The 24,478-nt window shown below is 42.3% G+C and overlaps 1 protein-coding gene across 1 annotated transcript in view; it reads left to right on the top strand.

The window, feature by feature from the left end:
- STK4 (serine/threonine kinase 4) overlaps positions 1 to 24,478 on the top strand; it is a 46,814-nt gene that overhangs the window by 3,955 nt on the left and 18,381 nt on the right. The window contains exons 4-10 of the mRNA XM_050982091.1: positions 1,640 to 1,754; positions 2,277 to 2,441; positions 2,848 to 3,015; positions 3,582 to 3,719; positions 4,390 to 4,518; positions 6,810 to 6,996; positions 19,120 to 19,277. Of these exons, the coding sequence (XP_050838048.1) occupies positions 1,640 to 1,754; positions 2,277 to 2,441; positions 2,848 to 3,015; positions 3,582 to 3,719; positions 4,390 to 4,518; positions 6,810 to 6,996; positions 19,120 to 19,277 (1,060 nt within the window). The remainder of the gene's footprint in view (positions 1 to 1,639; positions 1,755 to 2,276; positions 2,442 to 2,847; positions 3,016 to 3,581; positions 3,720 to 4,389; positions 4,519 to 6,809; positions 6,997 to 19,119; positions 19,278 to 24,478) is intronic.

Here is a 24,478-nt window from a genome sequence, read left to right as displayed (position 1 = left end):
GTGAGACAGCAGAGGTGCAGCTTGCAGCAGGAGAGGCACAGAGCTGAGAGGAGTAACCCTGCACTGGCTGCCAGCCCTGTGAGCAGTCGCTGCCTCCTGCCCGGCCACTGTCACTTCTTGGGCAGTGGGACCTTGACTGTGTGCTGCACAGCAGCTGCCCTGCCCACAGGGGTGGTGCTGCCTTCCAGCAAGGCTTAGAAAACTGTCAGGAGGAGTTTTTTGTTTCTTTTTTAAAGGGCACGTGGATGAGAGCTGCTAATGCATGACTGCTCTTGCGTGTGCACAACCTCTGTGCTGTCACCTGCTCCTGTGGTAGGACAAGGACTGTCCTTCCTTGTCCTGTCCTGCCTCTGCAGCTCTGCTGCAGTACAGGCTGGCTGCTGATCTGAGCAGAACCTGGATAACCTGCTGGCAGCTCTGTGGACTGATGGTACCCACAAACTCTTAGCCAGTGAAGAGTTTGTGGGTAGGGAAGACCCTCTCAGAGTCCAAGGCTGAAGGTTTTAAATTCACTCATTTCTTCTGGTGTTAAGAATCTGGCCTTAGGAAACTACTTTGAAGGACTTCCTGCAGGGAAAGCCATTTAAAATAAATTACCTGAGCAGTATAAAACTGTGGTCCCAGTCACTTACTCTGTTGCATTCCACTCTCACTGTAGTTAAATGAAGATGACTTGGGGCAGGCAGTAGAGTGTGTCATGAAAAGAAATTGTTCCTGAAAAATCTTACTGTGTAACTTGAAATGCATTACTACTTTCTCTTAAATTAAATATTAGTATTGTAAGGCCTAAAGTGAGACCTCAGAGTTGTGAACAGCAGAGTGAGTGAATCACTGGAGCATCACATTTTCTGTGCAAGCATTAAGGGACACTGTGCAGTGTGACTGACTTGCTAGTTTTAAAGCTTTTTCATTAGAAAGTGTTCAGCAGAGAACAATTAAACATGCTTTTGTTCCTTAGCTCCATTCCCATCAAATCAGGGACAGTCTTTCTGTTAGTTTCTGCTTTACCTTTTCCAGAGGACACATGGTTTTTCTGAGCAGTGTACTTTACTAGGTTATTTGCTTTCTGGGCAGCCAGATAGCTGACTGAGACAGTCTTAGGTTGTGCTGAGATCCTAAAATATATCCTGGACTAAATCAAAGAGACAAGACGGTTCTCGTGGTAGTGGGGGAACATTTGTCTTAATGAGCACAATAGCTATTTTCCAGCAAATTGTGGGCTTTATTTATTGTTTCTGTTTGTTTGCAAATGTTCTGCAGCACTTTTTCCAGGGGCTGCTGTATCCTGTTTCCCATTCCTTGTCCTGCCCCAGCACTGACCCTGCTGTAACCTGGTTCAGAGAGCTGAACCAGACTGAAGGCTAATCACCCCTTGTTTCCGTGGGATTTGTGGACAGTTTAGCTCCCTGCAGTGACTTACTGGCAGGTCACATGAGCCCTGCAGTGGGAACAGGCTTGGCAGGACTGGGGAGCCCTGTGCAGAATTCAGGGTGTTCTGAAATACTTCTGCTCTGGGTTTCAGTGGCATTTCAGCACAGAGTTTCTAAAATGTACTTAGGGTCTCTGCAGTGTATTGTGCTTATTCAGTGGGGCTGGTTACTGGTGTTTCACCCTTTGTTTTATCCTTCTTTTTTCCCAGTCCTCATGTGGTGAAATACTACGGCAGCTATTTTAAGAACACAGACCTGTGGATAGTCATGGAATACTGTGGTGCTGGATCTGTCTCTGACATAATTCGGTTACGAAATAAAACCGTACGTGTGTCCTTTCTCCTCTGAGTGCATGGGTGGGACTGTGGGTGTCCAGCTGCCCAAGGAAGCTGAGTAGTTAGGGCATAATTCTCAGTGTTCAGTGCCTGACACAACCACTGGCCATAATTTGAGATGCAGGTCCTTTGTTACTCTGAAAAGGAGAAAAATTATTACATTGAGTTTTGGTTCTATGGACAATTTAATTGGTGTGTTGGTTTTCTTGAAAACCCAGATTGGTTCCAAGTAAGACCCTACTTTGCCTTACTTTGGTTATTTCAGGATAAGAATTACTAGCTGAGAAAAGGTTATGGCATATGAAATGTGGTATTGTGTTTATGTGTGCTGCTTGTGATCTAATTCTGCTACATAATGCTGTAAGTCACTAACTGATTCCCCATCGGTATGGCAACCTTTAGTGAAGGCAATTAAGTGGCAATTAGTGAATCTCAGTAAATTACAGAGCAAAGCACAATAGTGCTGTGTCTCATCCACTGGTATGTTGGCAGTAACTCTTCCCTTCTTCAGCTCACAGAGGAGGAAATTGCTACAATAGTGCAATCGACGCTGAAAGGACTCGAGTACCTGCATTTTATGAGGAAAATACACAGGGACATCAAAGCTGGAAATATATTGCTAAATACAGAGGGACATGCTAAACTTGCTGATTTTGGAGTGGCAGGACAACTTACAGTAAGTAAAACCAGGGTGGCTGTGTGCATTTCAGTTTATCTTTTTAACCTGTGTGTGTGTGTGTGTTGGGATTGTGGAGCTGGACAAATTGTTCATAGCTGGTTTTTAGCCCTTTGCACCATGAGATGCTAAACCAGCCCCAGATTAGAGCAGATCTTCCTCTGTGGAAGCTGTTACAACTAAGTAATGGTTTGCAATAGCATTTGCTGCTTTTTTTAGGATATTTTTAAGTTTTGTGAGCACATTTTAATTGATCTTTGCAGACTTCTGTATTCTAGTCTTGCTGAGTTAATAATCTGCATGTGTGCAAGATAATTAGGGTGATAACTAATGATGATTAATCATTAATGACTGTTTGTGGCTAATACAGTTGCTGTTGTCTGGATTTTTATCCTTTTCTCCTCAGGACACCATGGCAAAGCGGAACACAGTCATAGGGACCCCATTTTGGATGGCTCCAGAAGTGATTCAGGAAATTGGCTATAATTGTGTGGCAGACATCTGGTCCCTGGGAATCACTGCAATAGAAATGGCTGAAGGAAAGCCACCATATGCAGATATTCATCCCATGAGGGTAAGGACTGTGGCCTTAAATGTATTGCTGTTTGATATCATAGCTGGCTGAATCACAAATCAGCATGCAATCTTGCTTTTAATGTATAGAACAAGTTGTTTTCTTTCAGTTCTTTGTACTGTTGATTAAATTAAAAACAGGTCATTGTCAAGAAGAGTCTGCATGGGAATAAAAAATCACAATTCTCTTCTGTTAAAACATAGCCGATGCTCCGTGTTGGACATGAAGGATATTTTCAGCTGGATTATCCAAAGTGGATTTTTAAATTTTTTTAATTTTTTTTTTTTAATGCAAGCACAAATTTTAGGGACTGAAAAATGTCAGATTCACACTTTTGGGGCCCACAATGGCTCAGCCAGGCATGAGCACCTAGTGAGAAAAGTCTGTTTTCCTGCTCCTTGATCCCTGTGAGCAGATTTGTGTGTAACACTGGCTCAAACTCCTCAGAGGCAGCACCTGGAAAAGCCCACTGTTCTTTAGTTACCAGCACGTGTTTGGGTGTATTTATGTTGAATTGTTGGTTTTAAGCTTTGTTGTGGAAATCTGAAATACTCTCTTGCTTTCAGGCAATTTTCATGATTCCTACCAATCCTCCTCCAACATTCCGGAAGCCGGAGCTGTGGTCGGACAATTTCACAGACTTTGTGAAGCAGTGTCTTGTGAAGAGCCCGGAGCAGAGAGCCACTGCCACTCAGCTGCTGCAGGTCTGCTTTTCTTAGGAGAGCACAAATTCTGGGGGAGGCTTGTCCAGGGTAGGCTGTGCTGTGTGGCTCTTGAGATGTTGGTTTTGTTTCTTGCTGCACCTGCTCACTACAGATTTTACTTTTTAGTAACTCATAAAAATTTCACACAACTTCAGCTTCTCAGTTCTTCTCTAAGTACCAGTCTGACTTCAATTTCCTTTGTCTTCTCTGGGGTGTTTTTTTTTTTGTTTTGGCTTTCAGAGTTTGTTGTTGGTTTGCTGGTTATGTTTGGTTTGGATTTGTTGTTTTACTTTCAAATTACCACCAGCACTGCCAAGAAAGTGTCTCTTAAAACACAAAACAGGGCAGGCTAAGTGTAAGTGGCTGCTCAGAATGTTCCAGGCATGGTAATGGTCTGTGTAATTGGTTCTTGACAGCTAAGCTAAGGAAAGAAGTAGAGCTGTGGGTGGTGAATGAGCCCAAGGTCTCACATCACTTGTGACCTTGGAGCTTGATCTTGTTTGGAGGGTGGAAGGTCTCCCTCCTGTGCCAAACAGAAGGACTGGGTAATTATTTTAGTTATGTTTCGAGTTAAACCTTAATTTGATTTGAAGCAGGCCATAGTAACAGTGTTTTACTGTTCTGTCCTGCTTTGGATGAAGTGCTTATTTGCTTTTAAAATATTTCTCAGCATCCCTTTGTTAAAAGTGCCAAAGGAGTATCAATTCTGAGAGACCTGATTAATGAAGCAATGGACATCAAGCTGAAACGCCAAGAGGCACAGCAGCGTGAGCTCGATCAGGAGGATGAAGAAAATTCAGTAAGTATTTAAGAGCAGCAGTGTGCAAAGTCCAAACTCTCACTCCTTTCATAAGGCTTAACTGCTTCAGGTTTTGGTTTTGCAACATTTTGTCCAATTGCCAGTGGATTTGACTTAGTTCTGGAGTTTTCTACTTTATGACTGTGTAACCTGATGCTTGATCCCTGCTCAAGCTGTATTTGAGTGGGACAGGCAGCATGTGTGGAGTCCTGTTCACCTTCTAGTGTAGATTGAGGCTGGGCTACAAAGTGCTGTATGCAGAAGACTTGACTCATTTTCCCAGTTGGATTAAATTATTTATGCAGTAGTGAGAAGGTTTTCATTGTAGATTCAGGTCTTAGACTGTCTCCTTGTACAGAATAATGATATCATCTCTGATGCACTGTGATATAAGTCTGTTGTGTTGTTTTACTGTTGTGCTTTAGAACATCCCTTATAGAAACTTTCTTCTACACAAGAGCAACCGACAGAAGCCTGAGGTGAGGGCATGGGAAGTGTTCAGGGCTTGTGTGAATTTCAGTTTGGCTCCTTGTTTCAGTGGTTACAGCATGTGGATTTGGGAAGCATGTTGAAAGCTGGTTTTTGAGCCTCTGCCTGCTTTAGCCTGAGTAAATGAAATGGGCAGCACAAGGCATTGTATGCCAGCCCTGCTCAGGGGTGTCACTTGAGCAGCATGGTCCCTGGTATCTGTGCTGAACACGCTGTGCATCTGGTTTTGCAGTCTAGGACTGGGTATTTATTCAGTGTGGAAGTAACTTTATTGGTCACGTTGCCATGATGTCAATTCTATGAGTACTGTCCCTCCCCTGAGTTTTGTCTCTGCCATCCTTTCCTCATTCCTGACTGATCTGGGGTCACAGTCCTCAGAGGTGGTGTCTGTGTGGTGGAGTTGAGTCCTCTCTGTTGGTGTGTGTGTTTTCCTGAAGCTTCTCTACTCCCTGTCTGCTAGCAGAAAAGTTTCCCAAACACTTCCCAAGGGATGTGAAAACTTCTGATGCAGTCCTTTGTTAAATGATCTGTAGCTAACAAACTTATGACTTCCTCTTACCCACTCACCTCCATACAAAATTATTTATCCTCTATTAACATCTTGTGTAGTTTTCCCCTCTCTTGCTTTTGGTTTTGAGGTTGGGAAGTAAATTTTATAGCCACTCTTGACACAACAGGTAAAATGTTGGGAACATCAGAACATGGAGAGGTGACTTCTCTCTTTCCATGGCACTGAGATGGAGTATTACAGCTTGATGTGCAACACCTGTGTGTTTTCCTTCTGACACTCACACAGATCAGTATGGCCATGGTAACATAAAGAATGTGAACTTCATCCTGAGAACAAAACAGGAGCATCTCAGCTAAGGTGGGATGCCTGGAAACTCTTTTGTAAACCTAGAAGGGGACTTCTGTTCCTGCAGTTGGATAGCTGGTGCACAATTTGAAGAGACCAAATGGATTGTGGCAATCTTGACCCAGTTCTTCATGAAGTCCTAGTCACAATACACACTTAGTGAAGCACACAGCACCTGATGGAGCTGCCACCTTTGGCTGACATAACTCTGCCAGGAAGTTGTTCTGCCAGAATTGCTTTGAAGAAGTTGTGTTTTCCTACAGAATCATTCTCCTAAGCCTTGGCAGCAGCAATTCCAACTTTTGTTATTAGTCCCTTTTAGCAAATGGAAAGATAAAAAGTAATTTTCATTGAAAAAAGTTACTGAACTTTGACTATTTGTTTAAATCCTTTTTAAAGATTTGCAAATGTAGTTAATTTTTTTCAGTGCCCCTGAAGTTTATAATGAGTAAAACTACCTAAATATTAGAAATAGAAAAAAAAAAAAAAATAAACCAAACCAGGATGAGGGGCTTTTCTTTCCATGTGGCCCATACTCTCCAGACTTAGACCTGGTGACTCCTCAGTGAGCTGTACCACTGGAGACAGGGTTAGGGTCAGCTCTCAGAACTGCCTGCATGAATAGAAACACTTATGACTGATTGAGTGCTCCAATCTACTCTTACAGACACTTCACCAGCTCAGAAATGAGATACAACTTGCAGTGAGAAGTTTCTGCTGATTATTTATCTGTTCTCTTACTTATCGTGCTGGCAGAAAAGTATTTATTAGTTTTCATTCCCTGTTTGGAGATGACAGGGAGAGAACAAAGTGCATAAACCAAACATTGCTTCTGTGTGTGTCTGTAAAAACCTCTGAATTAGTGTGACTTGCCAGTGTCCTTAAACACAGACATTCTTCATGGCACTTCATCAGTAAAACCTGTGTTTGTGGCATGTTTGAACAGGAGGAGGATGAGACAGATTCAGGCACCATGGTGAGGGCAAGTGGAGATGAAACTGGCACAATCAGAGCTGTGAACACCATGAGTGATGGAGCCAACACCATGATAGAACATGATGGCACCCTGGAGTCCCAGCTGGGCACAATGGTCATCAACACCGAGGAGGAAGAGGAGGAGGGCACCATGAAAAGTAAGGAAACATCTCTGACTTCCAGAATATTGCTTAAAGCTTCATGTGGGCTATGATATGTATTCCCAACCTGGTTTGATAGTTTTGGTTGATTGTTGTTTCTTTTGGATGTAGGGAGGCAAAACTCTTAGGTCAGTGCCCTCTGAGAAACCTTCCTAGGTCCAAGTTTCAAGCCATGCTTTGTAGTCTTGCACTTGGTATACACAATTTCCACAAGTGTTAATCAAATAAGATCTGATTCTAGCCAGTCATTTGGGGTGGTTTTTTGTCACTTCTGTTTTGCTGGTTTTGTATTTTTCACAGAATGTAGAGGGGGACTCTAACAAGGGGTTAATCACAGAATGTGTGTTGCTGTAGATGATCTGGCTGTAACCTGGCCTCTGAAAGCAGTGAGCCTGTTGTAGGAGTGATGCATGCAATGAACAGACAGATTTATGAAATGACAAATATATTGCAGGCTCCATCACCTCAGGACATGCAGTGGGAGGGGTTGGCATCTCTCTGGAGTGCTGCTCTCCTTTTGTGTGACTGCAGTCCCTGAGGACAGCCCAGTGAGCTGCGTTGCTGTTTCACACATTTGAGTTGAAATCCATGCTGCCCTAAAACAAGAGAGCTTACTAAAGCTACAAGCCCTGTCAGAGGATGTAAGATTTAAAACTATGTGACTGGTAGTCTTACAGCTTGAGCTGGAAAAGGGTTGAAAATGTTTCTTTGATTAAAGAAATAGCAGGGAGAGCCTTCCTAGAAAAGCATGACTACAAGAAAAGGAATCTTTTCTGAATTGTGGGTTCTCATAGAAATCCATTCCCACTGGTTTGTTAGGCTCCCAGTCCTGGGGCAGAGGTACTCAGGGATGACTCAGTGGCCAGCCTGGGTGTTTGTTTGCTCAAGGACTGGAGAAAGTGCTGACTGAGGGCTTAGCAGTACTCAGGTATGATCACCACGTGCAAGGCTTCTTCTTTTGGCTCTGGCACTGCTTCCACTGACTTCCTTGGCCATCTGGTATTGAGCCTTTAGCTGTTCTTCACAGGAGTTTCCTTTTCTCAGGAATATCTGTGCTGAAAACTTCTTCCCTATCAGGGCCCTTTGAAGCTTGTGAAACAACGTTGGGTTTGAGAGGGAGATTTCAGCACAATCCCTTTAAAGATTTTTCCAAACTTTGATAGACATGATTCAGCTCATTAAAACCCAGAGGTTGCAGTCCATGTAGCAGCTTGGGGCAGCAAAGACGATGCTGTGGTTAAACAAGGTTGGCAAGGAGATGGGTGGAGGCTTAGAGCAGCAAAAATGTTATCTAAATGGACATTTCAACAGTACTAAATAAACCTGGTGAAGCTGCAGCTTCTTTACTAACAGGCAGCACTGATAGTTTCTCATCCTCAGAGTGTATTGTTCCGTTTCATGGCTCACAGTATCAGAGGTTTTGCTGTCTGGTGCTCCTGCACAGCCAGCACTGTGGCAGTAAAGCACCTCTGGAGTTTATCTGTGGTGTTTGACATGTGCTTCCCTTCTCGCTATCTTTTTAAGGCTGCAGTGCTTGTAACTCAGAAGCACCTGGTGCTGTGTGTGAAGTGGTGTTCAGAGGCTGGAGGAGATGCCTTTGATGGTGTCTCTGTAGCAAGGACAGCTCAGGTTTTGGGCAGAGGGAGTTCCAGGGCTGCAGGATGCCTTTAGCACAGGGCAGCCTCTACCCTCAAGAGGGAGCTCCACACCAAGCTCTGGCACCTCCAGAGCTCCGTGCCTGGAAAGTGGAGTTTTAGTTTAAACCCTCCTTAGACTTCAGGCTCCTTAAAAACTCCCTGCTCCTCACTGCTGCTGTGCAAGATGTTCACAGCCAGGTGTGTGGCAGAGGTGCTGCAGCACCCTGGGGCTGGTGGCTGTCACTGGCACCACTTCCACGCCCATGGGCTTCACAGTGATGCCCAGTGAGCCCACCTGTTCTGCATTTTGCCTGCTTGTAGCTTCATTCCAGCAAATCTGATGTAAATGACAATGATAACTTTATCTTAACACCCTTTTCTCCTCCTTTGGTGGTGAAACTCTGAAATGCTGCCTGCTGCACCGAGCACTTCCCAGTTTGTTTTGGGGATGCAAGGCAGTGTCTCTGAGCAGCTTGCCCTTTGTGAGGGTTCCCTGCAGCTCCATTTTTCAGCTTGCCATTTACATATTCATCACATTCAGTTAAATGCATTTAGCCCTAAAGCTCATCAGCCTGCTGCAGAACGCTCTGGAGAAAGTGCTTTTTGTAATCTTAAATATAAATATAATAATGCTGTTTGAGAACAACTGAGTTTTAAGGAGCTTCATTGAATCATATTTTTAAAGACACCTATAATTTTTTTTGGCAGTTTTTCTTATGACTCACAACAGAACCTATTTTTAAGTCAATAAAAAAACTTCTGGTTTGTTTTTCTACATGGCATTATAGCTTCCCTAGTTGTCCTGGGCTTTTTAACTGTAGGTTTCTGAAGTTGTGTGCTAGCCCTTCTTTCTAATTAAAAAAAATAAATCTATGTCTTAACGAGTTTTTTGTTTGGTTGTATTTCTTTTTAATGTAAAAAGTGTGTAAAGTGTTGTATTTCAGTGTTTTATAGATAGGATTGTCTTAGAAATTTCTAGCAAACAACTTCCAATAGCCTTGAAAGTGCAAATGACTTCCAGTAGACTTGAAAGCGATTCTTGCATAAATCAGTTTGTGACTTCTCAGCTCAGAGGAATCTTGAATTCCAGTATTTTACATTGTAGAGGAAGTTTTGTCTTTCAGTCAATTGAGCTGTAATTGTGTTTGCTTAAATTCTTTCGTTTGCTTGGCTTTATTCTGGGCACTCAATATAAATAGTCAGGCATCATTAAAAATGTCACTATGACATTCTGTTAGACATTCTGAAAGCACTCAAGTGATTGCCTGGGACTGCAGATACTAAATTGTGCTGTGACACGTTTTACTTGGAAATCAATTGCTGAAAGATTACTTACGGATTGTAGTTAAACTATTCCAGGAAAACTTTAAATGTAGCTGGAGAACTCTAGATGAGCAGTGATTTGTAATAACAGACATTTCCATTGTGCTCGAGAGCTGGAATGACTTCTGAGCTGTTAATATGTCTGCAAATGTCCTTTTTAAATTCTTCTATGGGAGGATGTATAGTGCTAGTAAACAGTGAAGTGGTTTTTACTCTTTGTGCTTTTACTCTTCCTTGTTCTGCTTTACTTGCTGTACTTGTTTAGATAGTGGAATCTTGGCATGAATTTGTCTCTTTGATTTTTTAAAGAGTGGAACAGAATTTTATAATGTTGCCTTCCTTGACCACCACAGTACAATCAGATCCAAGTGAAATTGGATCTAGTTTGTCTAGTACTGTAGTCTGCCCTGTTTTCTCTGGTAAAGTACATCTTGCTTGTTTAAGCATCAAATAATTGGTGAATTGTTTTGGAGAATGCAGAACTGCCAGCAGCAGTGTGAGTTGGGCTGTCTGGTGTTTGGGTTGAGATGAATGAGGAATCTGGAGACAGGGGAAGGATTGTGGCTGTGGGGGTCTTGTTCATGAGGCACACATTCACTACAGGGTCTGGTGCAGAAATAGACCAGGAGCTTTAATAACACTGTTGTCTCTACCTTGATAATGTGATGTGCTGGTAAAAATTCTTTAGAGTTTGCAAATGTTCAAAAGAAAACAAAACAAAACAAAAAAAAAACAAAAACCAAAACCAAAAAAAAAAAAAACCAAAAAACAAAAAAAAACCCAAAAAAACAAAAACTAGGCTTCATTCTTACTCAGTTTGAGGTGGCTTGGGTTTTGTTGTGCTTTTACCATGCCCACACTGCTAGGCATGGTTGTGTCATTTTAAAAAAGTATTTCCCCTTTTGAGGGGGAATTGGGCTTCATTAGCAAATTAAATGAGCTAAGATGCAAACTTGGCAATTTCCTATTTGAAAAATGATTCAGAGTAAGCTTGTCATCTTGGTGGCTGTGTGAGACATCCAGTGGGTGACACTTAAACCTGAGCCAGAGAAATGTTTCTGCCAAGACTCAGGAAACATTTTTTCCCCGTGAATTAACCTGAGATTTTTCACATAAAGCAGTGACTGTAAAACCTGCAGTGTGAGCAGCAGCATGAGAATGGGTGGCAGAAGGATTATGTGATTGCATTAATATTGTAATTGACTGAAGTATTACTGGTGTATAGCTGAGGCAGCTAGAATATCATTACTTGTCCAGGACAGTGCAGTGGCACTTTATCCAAATTGCTCATGCAGCTGCCATAGAGAATAACTCCACATCTTGTCAGGATTTCCATCATGTGTGTGTCAAAGATACTGACCAAAGGTTCTTGTTTTGCCTCTGGTTTTCTCCATGGACAACAACAGGTCTTTGCAGCATCTTCCCACTACTTAGTGTTATTAATGTCCAGTGGTGTAGTTCTGTGTTTAAAGCAAATTGGTCCATTTAGTCATAATTGAACCATAAAACACTCCCAGCATTATAATGCATTTAAATAACATGCTGCTGATACAAACTCCCACATTGATTAAATTGTTCTCAAGCTGTAAGAATCATCCTACTGCCACTCTTGGGGTGTGGAGAATACAAATCTGCACAGAGAAATGTTCCTGTTGCTTTTTGCCTTTTAATAGCAGCCTTGCTGGCAAGCTTGACTTAAGCAGTGGCCAGCAAAATTTGTTTAAGAGTATTAAGCTGTGTGAACATGCAGACAGCATTTCTGAGGGATGGGAGGTGTTGTGTGTGCTGTCATTTTGTTGTGGGGTTTTTGTTGTGTGAACACAACAAAACACTGGCCCTAGTGATTGAAATACTGGCTCTGCGCAGGCTGGAGAATGAGGGGAAGTTAATCCAGGATCTAAGGGGGATGCTTGTCCACCTTTGGTTGTCCTGCACATTTGACAAAGCTTCATTGCTAAGTTAATTACCTGTTTATCTTTCCAGAGATACTGAAATTAGAGAAAGGATGTATGTGTTTAACAGAGCTATTTTTTGCTGGTTTTAACAGTTTCTTATTGAGCATTCCTGTATTTAGTTAGAAAGTAGGGGATTTTTATTTTTTCTGGACAGAAACATTTTTCTTGGAGAAGATGGGAGCTGTGATGAACAGGGTCCTGAGCACTGTGCAGGAGGCAGGGTGCTTCAGGAGACTCAGCCAAGAGACAGAGTGGTAGTAAATCACTTAGAAAGTACATCTCTGTCCCATGCACATTTGTGCATTTGCACACACAGGCAAACTGGAGCCTACCTGTCTCTTCTAAGAATAAAATCACTCCCTACTGGATCAAAATAAATCCTGGAGAAAGTATTACTCCTAAGCAGGAATAAGGAAAAGTGTAAACTCTTAAATTCCTTCAGAAGTTCAAAACCAAATTTGTTTCGAGCAGCAGATTTTCAAGCTTCAGGGAGAAAAAATGTTCATTGCAATGTTGTTTTCTGTTCTCTCTAGATAAGCAAATGAGTTTCTGGCTTGTGAATGGAAAGGGAGTTAGGAAGTGCTTACTGTGTTCTGTGCCATCTGGGGAGCCTGAGCTGTTCCCCACAGGTGCTGGATGTGAAGCCTCCATCCCTGCTGATGAGGTTGTTTCTCATTAAGATTGATGAGGAGCTGAGCCAGAGGATGCAGAGCAGGAAATGTTCACTTCTTTCTGGATGCACCTTCACATCTCACTGCCTGTCACGTGCAGTGGCTGCTGGACTGAATTAGCAATTCAGGCTAATGAGGTGAAAGACATGAGGTGGTCACTGAAAATCTGGGATGGAGGAAGAAAGCTGCTCTACATTTATAATCATGTCTGGGATTTAAAGCAGAGGAGATATAAAAGGAGGTAACCTGACCTTAAGCACCTTCAATAACTGTGAGGATTTCCTCCCCTACTTTTGGAAGGGTTCTCACTGTAGATGTTGCAGCTTTGGGTAAGTGTTGGTGCTCTTCTCCTTGGATGTCTTTCACACCTTATTCATTCATAGGTTGATTTTTATATTCATTTAGGAGTTTCTTATTAATAGCAGGACCTGTTGGGAGTGTTTTGGTTTGATTTAATTTGAGATAGGCCATAATTATGGGGAGACTTGTCCTCATAAAGAGATAAAAAGTGTTACGTGTTCTGCTTTTAATGTGAGGGAATTTCAGCTCCTCTTGCCATGGGATGAACTTATTAACGATGGAGCAATTTCTGCTCTGGTTGAATAATTTGACATCTCTCTGCTCTGCTGCTTAAAATGATTCAGTCCTCTTCAGACTGTATAAATTATGCTGTCCAGCTGCTAAAGTTCATCTGTGATCTCTAAAAAATAGCCCAAAGCAAAGAAAACTGCAGTTCCATTTGAAATTTAATATTAATGAAGTGTTGCTTACACATGACCATCAGGCACTTTTTTTGTGCATCCTAAATATGTATTTTCAGTCTTGAAGTTACATAATTGAATATAAAGCAGCAGCTTACTGAGACTAGTGAGGACTAAGGCTTAGCAGAGGTTGCAGCCTCTGAATTTTTGACAAATGCACATACTTATACCAAGGATCATGTCTTAGTTGGAAATCATTAATGTAGTAGTTGATCAATTAATTGTTGCTGATTTATGTCAGCTTCATTGTAAATTAATTTGTAGCATTATCTCCTGGCTGTGCCCAGCCATAACTCCAGCTCCAATTTTTGTGGTACAGGGAGGAAATCTAATCATTGTGACTTCAAGAAGAGGTATTTGAGTATTAATTGTATAAACTGCCTTGAGTAAAGTGCACACAAAATGTGTTCCTGAGGTTCTCTTACTCTCCCTCTCATGACAAGCTTTGTAACTCCAGAATATTCACCCCAGGTAGACCTTAGCAATCCCTTTCAAGAGGAAAGAATAATAAAAACAAGAATTCTTCTGATGTCAAGTTTGAGTAGAGAAGAATAATTTCAGAGAAAAGCAGAAATTTTAGTTTCAGTGCTCAGCAAGCTGTTCAGATAGATAGAAGGCCTTTGTAAATCTCCCTTTCTTTTTGAAAGCATCCTTTGAAGCTCATAAGCTTCTGAAAACTTTCAATTGTGAGAGCTAATTTGGCAAAATCAACAAAATGAATCTTTTGATTTCTGGGGTAAGGTGATAGCAAATGATCTGGTTTCATGGATATTCTTTACTGCTGGGTATAAAAAGTAAATCTCTTGCTGGTTTGATTGACTGGGCAGTTTCTTCTTTATCATTCTGCTTTCTCTGCAGCATCATATGGAAATGCAAATGACTTGGAGGCTCTCCACACCTTCTTTGTCATCTTCTGTTTCATGTGAGGTGGTTTGTATGCTGCAGTCAGCCCCTAAGACTGACCTATTCCATTCCCTCAACTATTCAGACAGGTGACAGTTTTGGAAAGGAGTGGACTGTTGTTCAGTTTTTTCCTTACAAGTTGCCCTTGCTGTAGCCTGGCAGAGGAGAGGATCCAAGTGCTGGCTTCTTGCAGAGCCCTGCCTCTACCTGTCACTTGTGTTTGGGCTGTTTGTGCTTGGAGAGGGACTGTCCCAGCCTGCACGCTGCCACGTGCAGTTGGACATTGCTTTCCAGTGCTGAAGGACAACACAAAAATTGAAGGTTACAGGGGTATTTGTTGTGCACAACTTAGAGCATTCTCTCCCTTTGGACCCACTAGTTTCACACCTTTTTCTGTTCTCAGACACAACTGTACTAATGTTTTTATACTTTTTAAGCATGACTTTAAAACCAGCCCTCACCTGTGAGCTTTCTATGGAGGGCTTCTGCTCTTCACAAAATTCAGGCTGAGCTCTGAGCAGCCCTCCCTGCTCTGCACAGCCAGTCTGAACCTGCAATTCTGCAGTCAGTTGGACCAGCCCCAGCAGAGCTGTGGTGTTCCATTTGTGTAATTAATATAGCTCCTAAAAGATGACTGCATATCTAAATGATAGACCTTTAATGGCTCCAGGGAGCTCTCATGGCTCATCCTTATAATCAACTCTTTAGATTCCAAAATAGATGCAACAGTGAAGCCTTTCTTGTCACCACGGGGTGACCTTCTCATAAAAGGCTCTTCCCCACCACAGTTGTGATCTCATTTTCTGTCAAATGTTCATATTTTAGCCTAACCCTATAAAATTAGGAAGTTAAATGCTTTTTGGCACAGACACATTTGGTGCGGTGTCATCTTTCAGCAGCATCTGCTTCTGCAAATAGCAGGGATCGATTTTTGGTCTTTGGCTGCCTGTTATCAAAATTTTAAAGATATAGTGGTGTGACTCTTGTGTTGAATTAATAGCAGGTCATCTTTGGAAAGATGACTCTGCTGCTAAGTGCTAAGATTGACGAAAAGAAGTTCAGTTGTGCTGGGATGATAATTGATTTGGTGCAATGTCTTTCTGTCTTCAGGAGTGTTTCTGTCCATCTTTGCTGCGTCCACACCCCTACAGAGATCATAGCAGCAACTAAAATTTCAGATATCTTAGATCTGCATCACAGCTGTTTCTCCTTTTATATTGCCATCTATTTTTTTCTCCCCATTTTTTTGTCAGTTAGGAATCTCTGCTTCGTATCAGTTAAAAACAAAGCAGCACTGAGATGCAGTGTTATGTGTTGATGCGTGGAAATGTACTAAAATTGATGACTAAATGTACTTAAATTGGTGACTAAATGTATTTAAATTGGTGATTAAATGTTGCTTGTGTTTGCAAGACCTAAGGTGGCTGCAGGTGAGAGGTGTCTGATGGTGGGTGTGAAGAGCATGTGCCACAGAAGCACTTGGGTGGGCAGGGAGCTTTGGTGCTTCTCAGGCTGATTCCTTGTGTGCAGCTCTCCCTGGAATGGGACAAGTTCAAAGTCAGATCTGGTTGCTCCAGGCTTTGCAAAGTCACTCCAGTCCCATTTTGTTGCACAACCATCCTTGCTGTGAAGCTTCCTTCCTTTTGTTCAGCCCAGCCAAGTTACCCCTGCAGCAGCTCATTTCCCCTCATCCTCTCACTGGGACAGTAAGGAGATCACACAGAAAGTTCATTGCCCTGCACTTCAGGAGAGCAGATTTTGGCCTCTTCAGGAATAAGCTTGGTGGAGTATCATGAGATTAAGTTGTGGAGGGAAAAGGGGCCCAAAAAGCTGGTTCATATCCAAGGCTAACTTCCTCAAGCTCAGGAGCAATGCATCCTGACAGTGGGGAAGTCAGGCAAAAATGCCATGAGGACTGCATGCATGAACAAAGATCTCCTGGAGAAACTCAGCCACAAAAAGGAAGCCTACAGAGGGTAAAAGCAAGGACAGGTAGCCTGGGAGAAATTCACAGAACTGTCTGAGCAGCCAGGGATCAGGTTAGGAAAGCTGAAACCCTGATAGAATTAACTATGGCCAGGGACATCAAGGGCAGCAGGAAAATCTTCTGTAGGTCCATAATTTTCCCTGCTCTTCCTTTTGTCACTGACAGCCCTGAGCTGTGTGGTGCAGTTGGCATGCTGGAGGGAAGGGATGCCCTCCAGTGGGACCTGGCACACTGCAGAGGTGGGATCTGCAGATCTCTTCTGCCCAGTGCTGCAGTTCTTGGTAAAACACAAGATGTGAGGAAATGAGCATGGTTATTTTAACTGGCACTCTGAATTAAGCTCTGTTTTGAGTGAAAAGTTTTTGAGAAAGTAAATAGACAAGAACTGAATAAGCCAATGTCACTGGAGTGAAACATTTGCTTTCACAGTCTCTTCTGCTCCAAACAGTAATCTTCAAAACAGATTACATACATGATTTAGATTTTCTCTTTTTCTCCCCCTAGGAAGTCTGAATTACTGAGACCCAGGCTGGCTGTCAGTGAGCTGTGTATAGATTAGCCTGACTAGTTATGAATTCCTCTCTTTCTGCAAAATTAGTTGGTGTTAAACATTGCCATGATTGTCCATAATAACTTACCTCCTGCTTCAAGCAGGCTGAGCTGCAGGAGGGTACAAGGGGTGTGTTTACTTCATTCTAAATAAATGTTTTATCACTCAGCAGTAATTGGATTGTGATTGTATTTCAGTAATTATTCCCAACAGCAAAGCTGTTCTCCACTTTGCAGACGTGTTCTCTGCCTGACCTTCACGCTGCTGGTCTGAAGGTGTCTTTCTTCATCTAATTATGTATGATGAGTTTTTTCGTTTTGTTTTTTAAAAAAGGGGAACTACTGCCAGGGGTATAATAATTTGTCTTTGCTCCAGTAGTCATGGTGCAAAAGTATCAGCACTTCAGTTCATGCTTGAGCTTTTAGCTGGCCCTGGAGAAGCAGAAAGATGCAGGGCTTTTTCAAAATGCATCATGACATTTAGGGCTGTGCAGAACCACACTTCTCTCAGTATCACAACCCAAATATCCTGCCAAGATTTCTCATACTTTGTAGAAATTTGTTCCGTATTTAACATGTCTGCAGACAAATAATTTCCTAGAGTATCTTGTAGCTGACCAAGGATTTCATCCACTTCTCTGAGGTTCAGGCAGAGTCTGCCAGGGAAGTTCTGGATCACTGGGTGGCAATTTTATATGCAAGAATAATATTCTGTGATTAAATCTTAATGAGTTTCCAGAGCAGCTAATATTTTTTCAAGAGGAAAGCGCTGCTGCATGTCCTCAGAGAGGGCTGCTTTGTGACAGCCTGCCTTCTGTACAGACTCTTGTGGGAGAGTCTCTGCATTACACAGACCTTGCCAACCCATCACAGGACATCCCCTGTGTGCCTGTTTGAAGCTCTGAACTCTTGGTTGGTTGCCTGCCTGACAGATTATATTTATTTCAAACGTATGGCATTCAGCACTGAACTTATTTCTGCACTCCAGACTTTAGGCTGTTCTGATGCCATTTTCTGCTAACTCCAGTCCTGATCCTGCTTTCTGAAAATCAGGGTTTCTGCATCACCTAAAACATATGTTTCAAGTATGAGTAAGTTATTCTGGAGAACTTTGTGTTACAGAACAGAGCCATTTAGTGGGTTCCAGTGCTTGCTGCTCACAGCTTTGGGTGATTTCATCCCCAGGAGCAGGGCAGTGGCACTGAGCTGTGAGCAGCTTTAGCTGTGCCTGCAGCCCTCTTAAAGAATGTTTGCTGTGCAAGCCTGCCTCTTAGTTTGGACTGGGACACTTAAGGAATTAGCTGTGCTGAAACTCAGGACAGCCCAGTTTTAGTGTGCACAGCCTGGGCAGCATCTGGGGCTGGGCTGGTTGCACTAATGCAGAAATCTTCCCTTGGAGGTGCTGGAAGCCTGGTAACCTTGGCTTGCTGTGAAGTCAAATTTCATGTTTTCTTCCTGTTTTGGCTTTTTTGTTGCTGTCTGTGTTGGGAATTAGCATTTCCACCCTCTCACATTTCATCACATCCTTCCTCATTGTGCTGTCATCACCCTAGAAATGAAGCTGCCCTCCCATTTCTTATTACCCCAAGTTTCTTAATTACAGTCTAAAATGGAATGGTTAATCTGTAAATCTGGCTTGTTTGAGTCCAAGTCTAAACCTTTCTTCCACTAAGAAAGTTGGTTCAGAAGAGCTAATTTACAAAAAGGAAACTAGGGCAGTAAACTTGAACATCTACTGACTATTTATAAAAAGAAAAAAACCCCAAATTTTGAAAGCTAAATAAGCCTTTCTACCCAAACAATATAGAAAACTTGACCACTTCTACCCAAGGCAAATTTTGTGGTATTTATAAGGTGTTTGTGGTGTTTCAAAGCCTCATTCTTGTCCTGTTCACAAATGTCAAGGGGAGTTTCTTGTAAAACAGCACTGTTTATTTTTGAAGCTTGCTTCTCTTGCAGTGCATCCTGGCTGGGATGGAGGAGCCCAGCCTGTCTGGCCAGCAGCTGTTCACTTGTGGCATTCAGGGCATGGAGTTGGTTACCTGGAGAGTGCTGGCAGGGATGGATTGCAGGTCTAAAGGCCAAGGCCTCCAGCCCTGTAATCACTTCTGTGCTGGGCTTTCAGCTCTCCTTCTCCACTTTTCTCTCTCTGCCCTCAGCTTTATGATGGAAAAGCTGCTGAAAAATAGTCTTTTAGCAAGTACTTTAGCAGTACTGTGTGATTTAGTGTGTGCTAAAAAAATAAAATCACTTCTGGGTATGATGTAGGGCTGTATAACCAAAATTGTATTTTTCAAAACAACTATTTTTTTTTCTCATTTTTAATATTTCCAGGGAGGGATGAAACAATGCAGCCAGCCAGACCATCATTCCTGGAATATTTTGAACAGAAGGAGAAGGAGAATCAAATCAATAGCTTTGGGAAGAATGTTTCTGGCCAGACAAAAAATTCATCTGATTGGAAAGTACCACAGGATGGAGACTACGAATTTGTAAGTCTATACTTTGAAATTCAATCAGTGTGACAATCTTTAAGAATTTTAGTCAGCTGCCATGAGATTATTTCTTGTTTTGACAGACTAATGGAAACTTGAGGAGGTTCTAATTGCTAATGCATTTGGATGGGGCATTTTGAAAAACTCGTTTTCTTTATGTGTTTCTCAGTAATCACAGCCAGTCATTATCTGTAAACGTTCCTTGTTTAAAAGCAAACAAAGGAACCAAAAAGCCTGAGGACATGAAGGTATAAGCTGTCTTGCTTTACTTCCACATTATGCATTTAAAATTTAAAAAAATAATTCCAGATGGCAGTTGGAAAATGCAAATCCTCAGTGTCTAGTGTTTGACAAAGAACAGTGTTAGAACTATTAAATGTCCTTGTTTTTCTCAAGCTTTGGCACTGGATTTTGTTCTATTATACAAACATCAAGCTTGTCTTAATTTCTCTTTTCAAATCCTTATTTTCATTCTTCCTTCCTAAGGCTGATGTGCTCAGAAGTTTCAGGAACTTTTCAGAAGTTCAAAGAAAGACCTATTATTCATAAATTTGATTTAAATGTGTGTGTGTGTGTGTGTGAGGATGTAAAATTTCATGTATGATTTCAAAAAGCCAGAAGACCCTGGGCATTGTTCCCTCCTCATTTTTCTGCAGGGATCTTTCCCTGTGAGCACTCTTTGCTCTCTGTGCCCTTTCAGTGCCTGCCTGTGGTTCAGGCTGTCACTCTGGCAGTAGCTGGTGATATTCACTCCCCAAATTGTGCAAAGCAAATTCCCTCTGCTCTTCACAACTCGAGGAGATGCCTCCCTTCAAGGCTGGAATAACAGCTGGAGCTTTTCTTTCTCTTTCTGTAGATTGTATAGATTTACTGCTGTTATTTTGTTGTCTTTGCTCCTGCTTTTCTTATTTTCTTGTTCAGGCTGCAAAGAATGGCTGAGGGGACCTCCTGCCTCCCTCCCTCCCTCTGCACTCTTATCTTTGTTATCTTTGGTCTCAAGGCATAAAGCCACTGCACAAATGTGTTTTGTGCAAAAATAACCCTCAAGCTGCCTGTGTCTCACAGGGCCTGGGCCCAGCACACTATTCCAAGTCAGATACTTCATTTATCTCATTCACCTCATGCTGGACCTTAATTGAATGATAAACAATTGGTTTTTAATGAGTGGCATTTCCCTGGAGACAGGGGCAGCTTGGGAGGATCTTCAGAGTCTTCTGTAGTCTGCAGGGGATGGCCCAGGGGGAAATTTGCTGTAATTATTTTACTTTCTCGTTTGGTTGCTAACAAGTTTAGCAGTGTATTTCCTGTGAGTGGGATGCCCTCCCCTGGGAGCTGGAGGTGCAGGGAACACCCAGCCAGCACAGGCAGCACAAGCAAAGGTCGCTGCCTTTCCAGCAAGCAGGACCCACAAATATTTTTAGAACATGGAAAGCAACTCCTGTGATATGTGTGACCCTGTTTACTGATTTCCATTAGGACTGCAGTGCTGCCATGTGCAGAGATTCCCACTGTGCTGGAAGCAATAAAAGTGAGCAATAAATTGGCCTTTGGGTCACCTTTGGGAAGGAATTTGTAGAAATTTCACTTCCCAGCTCTCTGTGTTTCTCTACTTCAGTTGTGTATAAATGTACCAGCCTGCCTTGCATATGAATTTTGGAATTTATATGCTTTTCTTTTTTCCTGGAGGATGAGAAAACTGCTTGAAAGCAGCTTTAATAAATAACGTGGGTGTTTTTATTGCCCTTATCTGAGGGTTAGTACAACTCACATTGTACAACGCAAAGACTTAAAATGATGTATTTTGTATTTTCCCCATTTGGCTAAAAATCGATTGATTTGATGACTATCTATGGCTAAAAGTCATGTTTATTAATGATTTATTAATTGAAGGCATCAATGTAATAAGCACTGTAAAATAAGGAAAAAAGGCATTAATCAGTTGTATCCAGTACCTCTGTCCTAGACCTGCCTGCAGCTATAATTTCTGCATTGCCAAAGTAGGCAGGTTTGAGCAGCCTTTTTCTACAGTTTGCAGCATTCCAAGTAGAGATGAGATCAGTGAGATGCCAGGTAAATCTTTGTTCCTCTGGGCCTTAAGAAATGATTGAAATATTATTGCTTTCTGCTGCTGCAGACTAGATAAATATGCCTTCTCTCCTTTTCTGTATTCCTCTCCCTCCTGTGTGAGTAGCACCTGGAGTCTCCTGTCTTCCAAAACAAAACAAACAAAAAAAAAGGCAATATTAAATTACAAAAGATTTTTACTCTTTTTTTTGCCTATGGCAAAACCATTTGACCTTTTCTTGACTAACATTGTTGTTCTGAAGCAGGCAAATAAGACACTATTTATATCACAATGGCAATGTCACATCAGATGAGGGTGAGATTGAGTCAACCCCATCCACTGCAGAGCTGAAAACCCAGAGATCCTCTTCTGAAAGGTGATGAACTCCAATTCCTCCTAACTGTGATGTTCTGGTGGTGGTCAGAGATGGCATTAATCCAGAGTATTTCCAGAAAAGTGCTTCCAGCCTTGGATTTCTGAGGTGGAAGTTGTTATTAAATGATTAGTCAGTGCCTGATGCTGTTAATGTTTATCCCCTCTCATGTTTGAACAAGGATCTTTTAAGCCCTGTTTGACTGTGAACAGGATTTTCAGCAACATGATGATTTATTTAACATGGGGAGAAAAATACTAATTATGGGCAAAAATTCTTGCTTTTAGGAAGAACATAACAAAGTCTAGCAGAGATTGCTGCAGGGGTAGGCTGATAATAGGCAGGCTGCATTGTATGGATAATTCCTAATTGCCATAATCAGATCTCAGAATTTTTGTAGTTGCATTTCATTTTGCCAGTGAACATTAGTCACATGCTGTTGCACAGTCTTAATAATGCTAGAAGATTTGTTTAGACAATGTCCTACATTTTTTCACTTTAATCTTTCAGTTGTACTGTAACACACAGGAAAATTAGCTGTGTAGTGTTTCCTGCCCTTAGACACAACAAATCCTTTACTTATCCCTATTTTAAAAGCCTTTTAACTGCTTTGAGCACATCAGTATTCTAATATCACTTGTGGTTAAAGTAGAATCACTTGGTTTTATTCTGGCCCTGCTTGAAAGGCTCTCAGTGTTGCCAAACCCATTGTAGCACATATTTGTGGATCAGCCAGTCATGAATGTTTGGTATTACATCAGTAATCCTTTTATTGAAAGCCTGTTTTGTTAGCAAATTAGCAGGTGCCAGCCACTCCTGGCTTATGGGAGCTTTGACAACACTGAAACCTTTTCAATTTTATTTCATGAGTGTGGTTCCACAGGCAAAAATCAGTGGCAGCTGGGCCCCAGTCAGTCTCACACTTTGCCATCATGATGTGGCTTGGGGTTTTTTAAAATACCTGTAGTGGTGAGCTTAGGTTTTGCTGTAATTCTGAGTCCTATTCTTTTCATTTATCAGTGAGTTTTTGCTATCCTGGGGGCTTGTTTTGGATGTGAAGTCAAGGAGGGCATGAACCTCTGTCAGAGATTAGGGCAGGAGTACTGCAGGACATCAAGTCTTGATGGAATTGGAGCTGTTTGCTCCAAGGCTTTCTTTGATTCCAGCACCTGTGGATCTGCCAACCATTCCTTGCCTTGTGAGGTGCCTGTTGAGAGCTGAACTGGTGCAGACACTTTCCTGGGTCTGCAGCTGCTCTCTGGGCTGCCCTGCAGAGCAGCAGGAGGGAGCTGGGCTCTTGAAGGGAGGCAGTGCCATTCCCCTCCTGGAACTCCTGCTTTTCTGCACTGGCAGTCTCCATCCTGCTGGGAAGGAAGATAACAGAATCAAGGTTTATGTCTCTTTCCTAAGAAGAGTGCTGCTTCTTTTGGGAAAACCCTGGTTTGCTTGCATCTGCAAGGTCTTGGTGAGTCAGACCTGTTCCCATTCCTGCAATTATCAACAGCCCTGAAATGGGTCCCTCCTTCTCTCTCCTTGGCTTAATGGAGAGGATCTGCATTCACAGGTCCTCTCATTGAAGCAGAAACACTTTTGGAGCACAGCTTCTGTCCTTAAGAAAAAAAACCTAACATATATTGTCACTGTCATATTTTCTGAAAATTCCCTTTGCCAGGATTTCCCCTGGGAAGCTGAGAAGCCTCAGAGAAAAATGAAAACAGTAATTATCTGATTGCTTCTCCTGTGTTTGGCTGCTTTGGAATGTGGTTTGGAGATTGTTTATCCAGCAGGTGAATGGTTTTTACTTAATGACCAATCACAGCCAGCTGTGTTGGGACTCTGGAAGAGTCACGAGTTTTTCATTATCATTCTTGTTGAGCCTTCTGTAAATATCCTTTCTCTATTCCTTGGTATAGTTTAGTATAGCATTATAGAATGGAATAGGGATAGGATAGGATAGGATAGAATAGAATAGAATAGAATAGAATAGAATAGAATATAAAATTAGCCTTCTAAGAACATGGAGTCAGTTTTTCAATTCTCCTTCATCCTGGGGACCCAGAAAATACCACAATATACCCTGGGGGATGTCATGCTTTGCAGAAGTGGAAGCAGCAGACATGGCCACTTTGTCAGATTTCTGTGGAAGGTGACAGTTGCCGTGGCCTTTGGTCATAGTGCCACCACCCTGCAGCCTGCTGGGAGTGAACCTGTGTTTGTTCCAGCTCTGTGTCCGTGCTGGGAGTGCCATTCTCTGGGCTGGCTCATCCCTTTAGCTCCCTCTGAGCAGTGTCTCGCTGGCTGCTGATGGGAATTTCTTTGGACAGGAAAGATTGCTGTGATTTCCCTGCATTCCAGAGCAGCCTGCATCACTTCTCCGTGCACAGTGGCATCTGTTTCTCTGCTGCTGGGGAGGGCTGTCCTGCAAGCAACTGAGCTGTGGCTTAGGCGATTTTTCCAGGGTGAAATTAAGAAGGATGAGCAGGAGGTGTTAATTGCCTCTAATTGGGAGGAAGAATGCAAGAGCTCATCAGCTGCCACTTCTTCCAGGGCTGCACAGGCAGAGCCCCCAGATACAAGCAGCAGTTGTGGTCTGCACAACCTGACTGTCAGAGAGGGAGATTCAGTGATTGCAGGAGCTGTGGGATCACACCCAGCTCTTCCTCTCCTATTGATCCCTTCCCAGCTGTTTCACCTGCTGCTTCCAAAGTCTCAGGCCACAATTTGCTGTCCATGTGTGACTTCTCTGTGAAATTTGCTCCT

The sequence above is a fragment of the Serinus canaria genome, chromosome 20 (genome assembly GCF_022539315.1).
Source record: "Serinus canaria isolate serCan28SL12 chromosome 20, serCan2020, whole genome shotgun sequence".
Lineage (NCBI taxonomy): Eukaryota > Metazoa > Chordata > Aves > Passeriformes > Fringillidae > Serinus > Serinus canaria.
The sequence above is the reverse complement of the archived record's forward strand: the minus strand, read 5'-3'. Positions and strand labels throughout refer to the sequence as shown.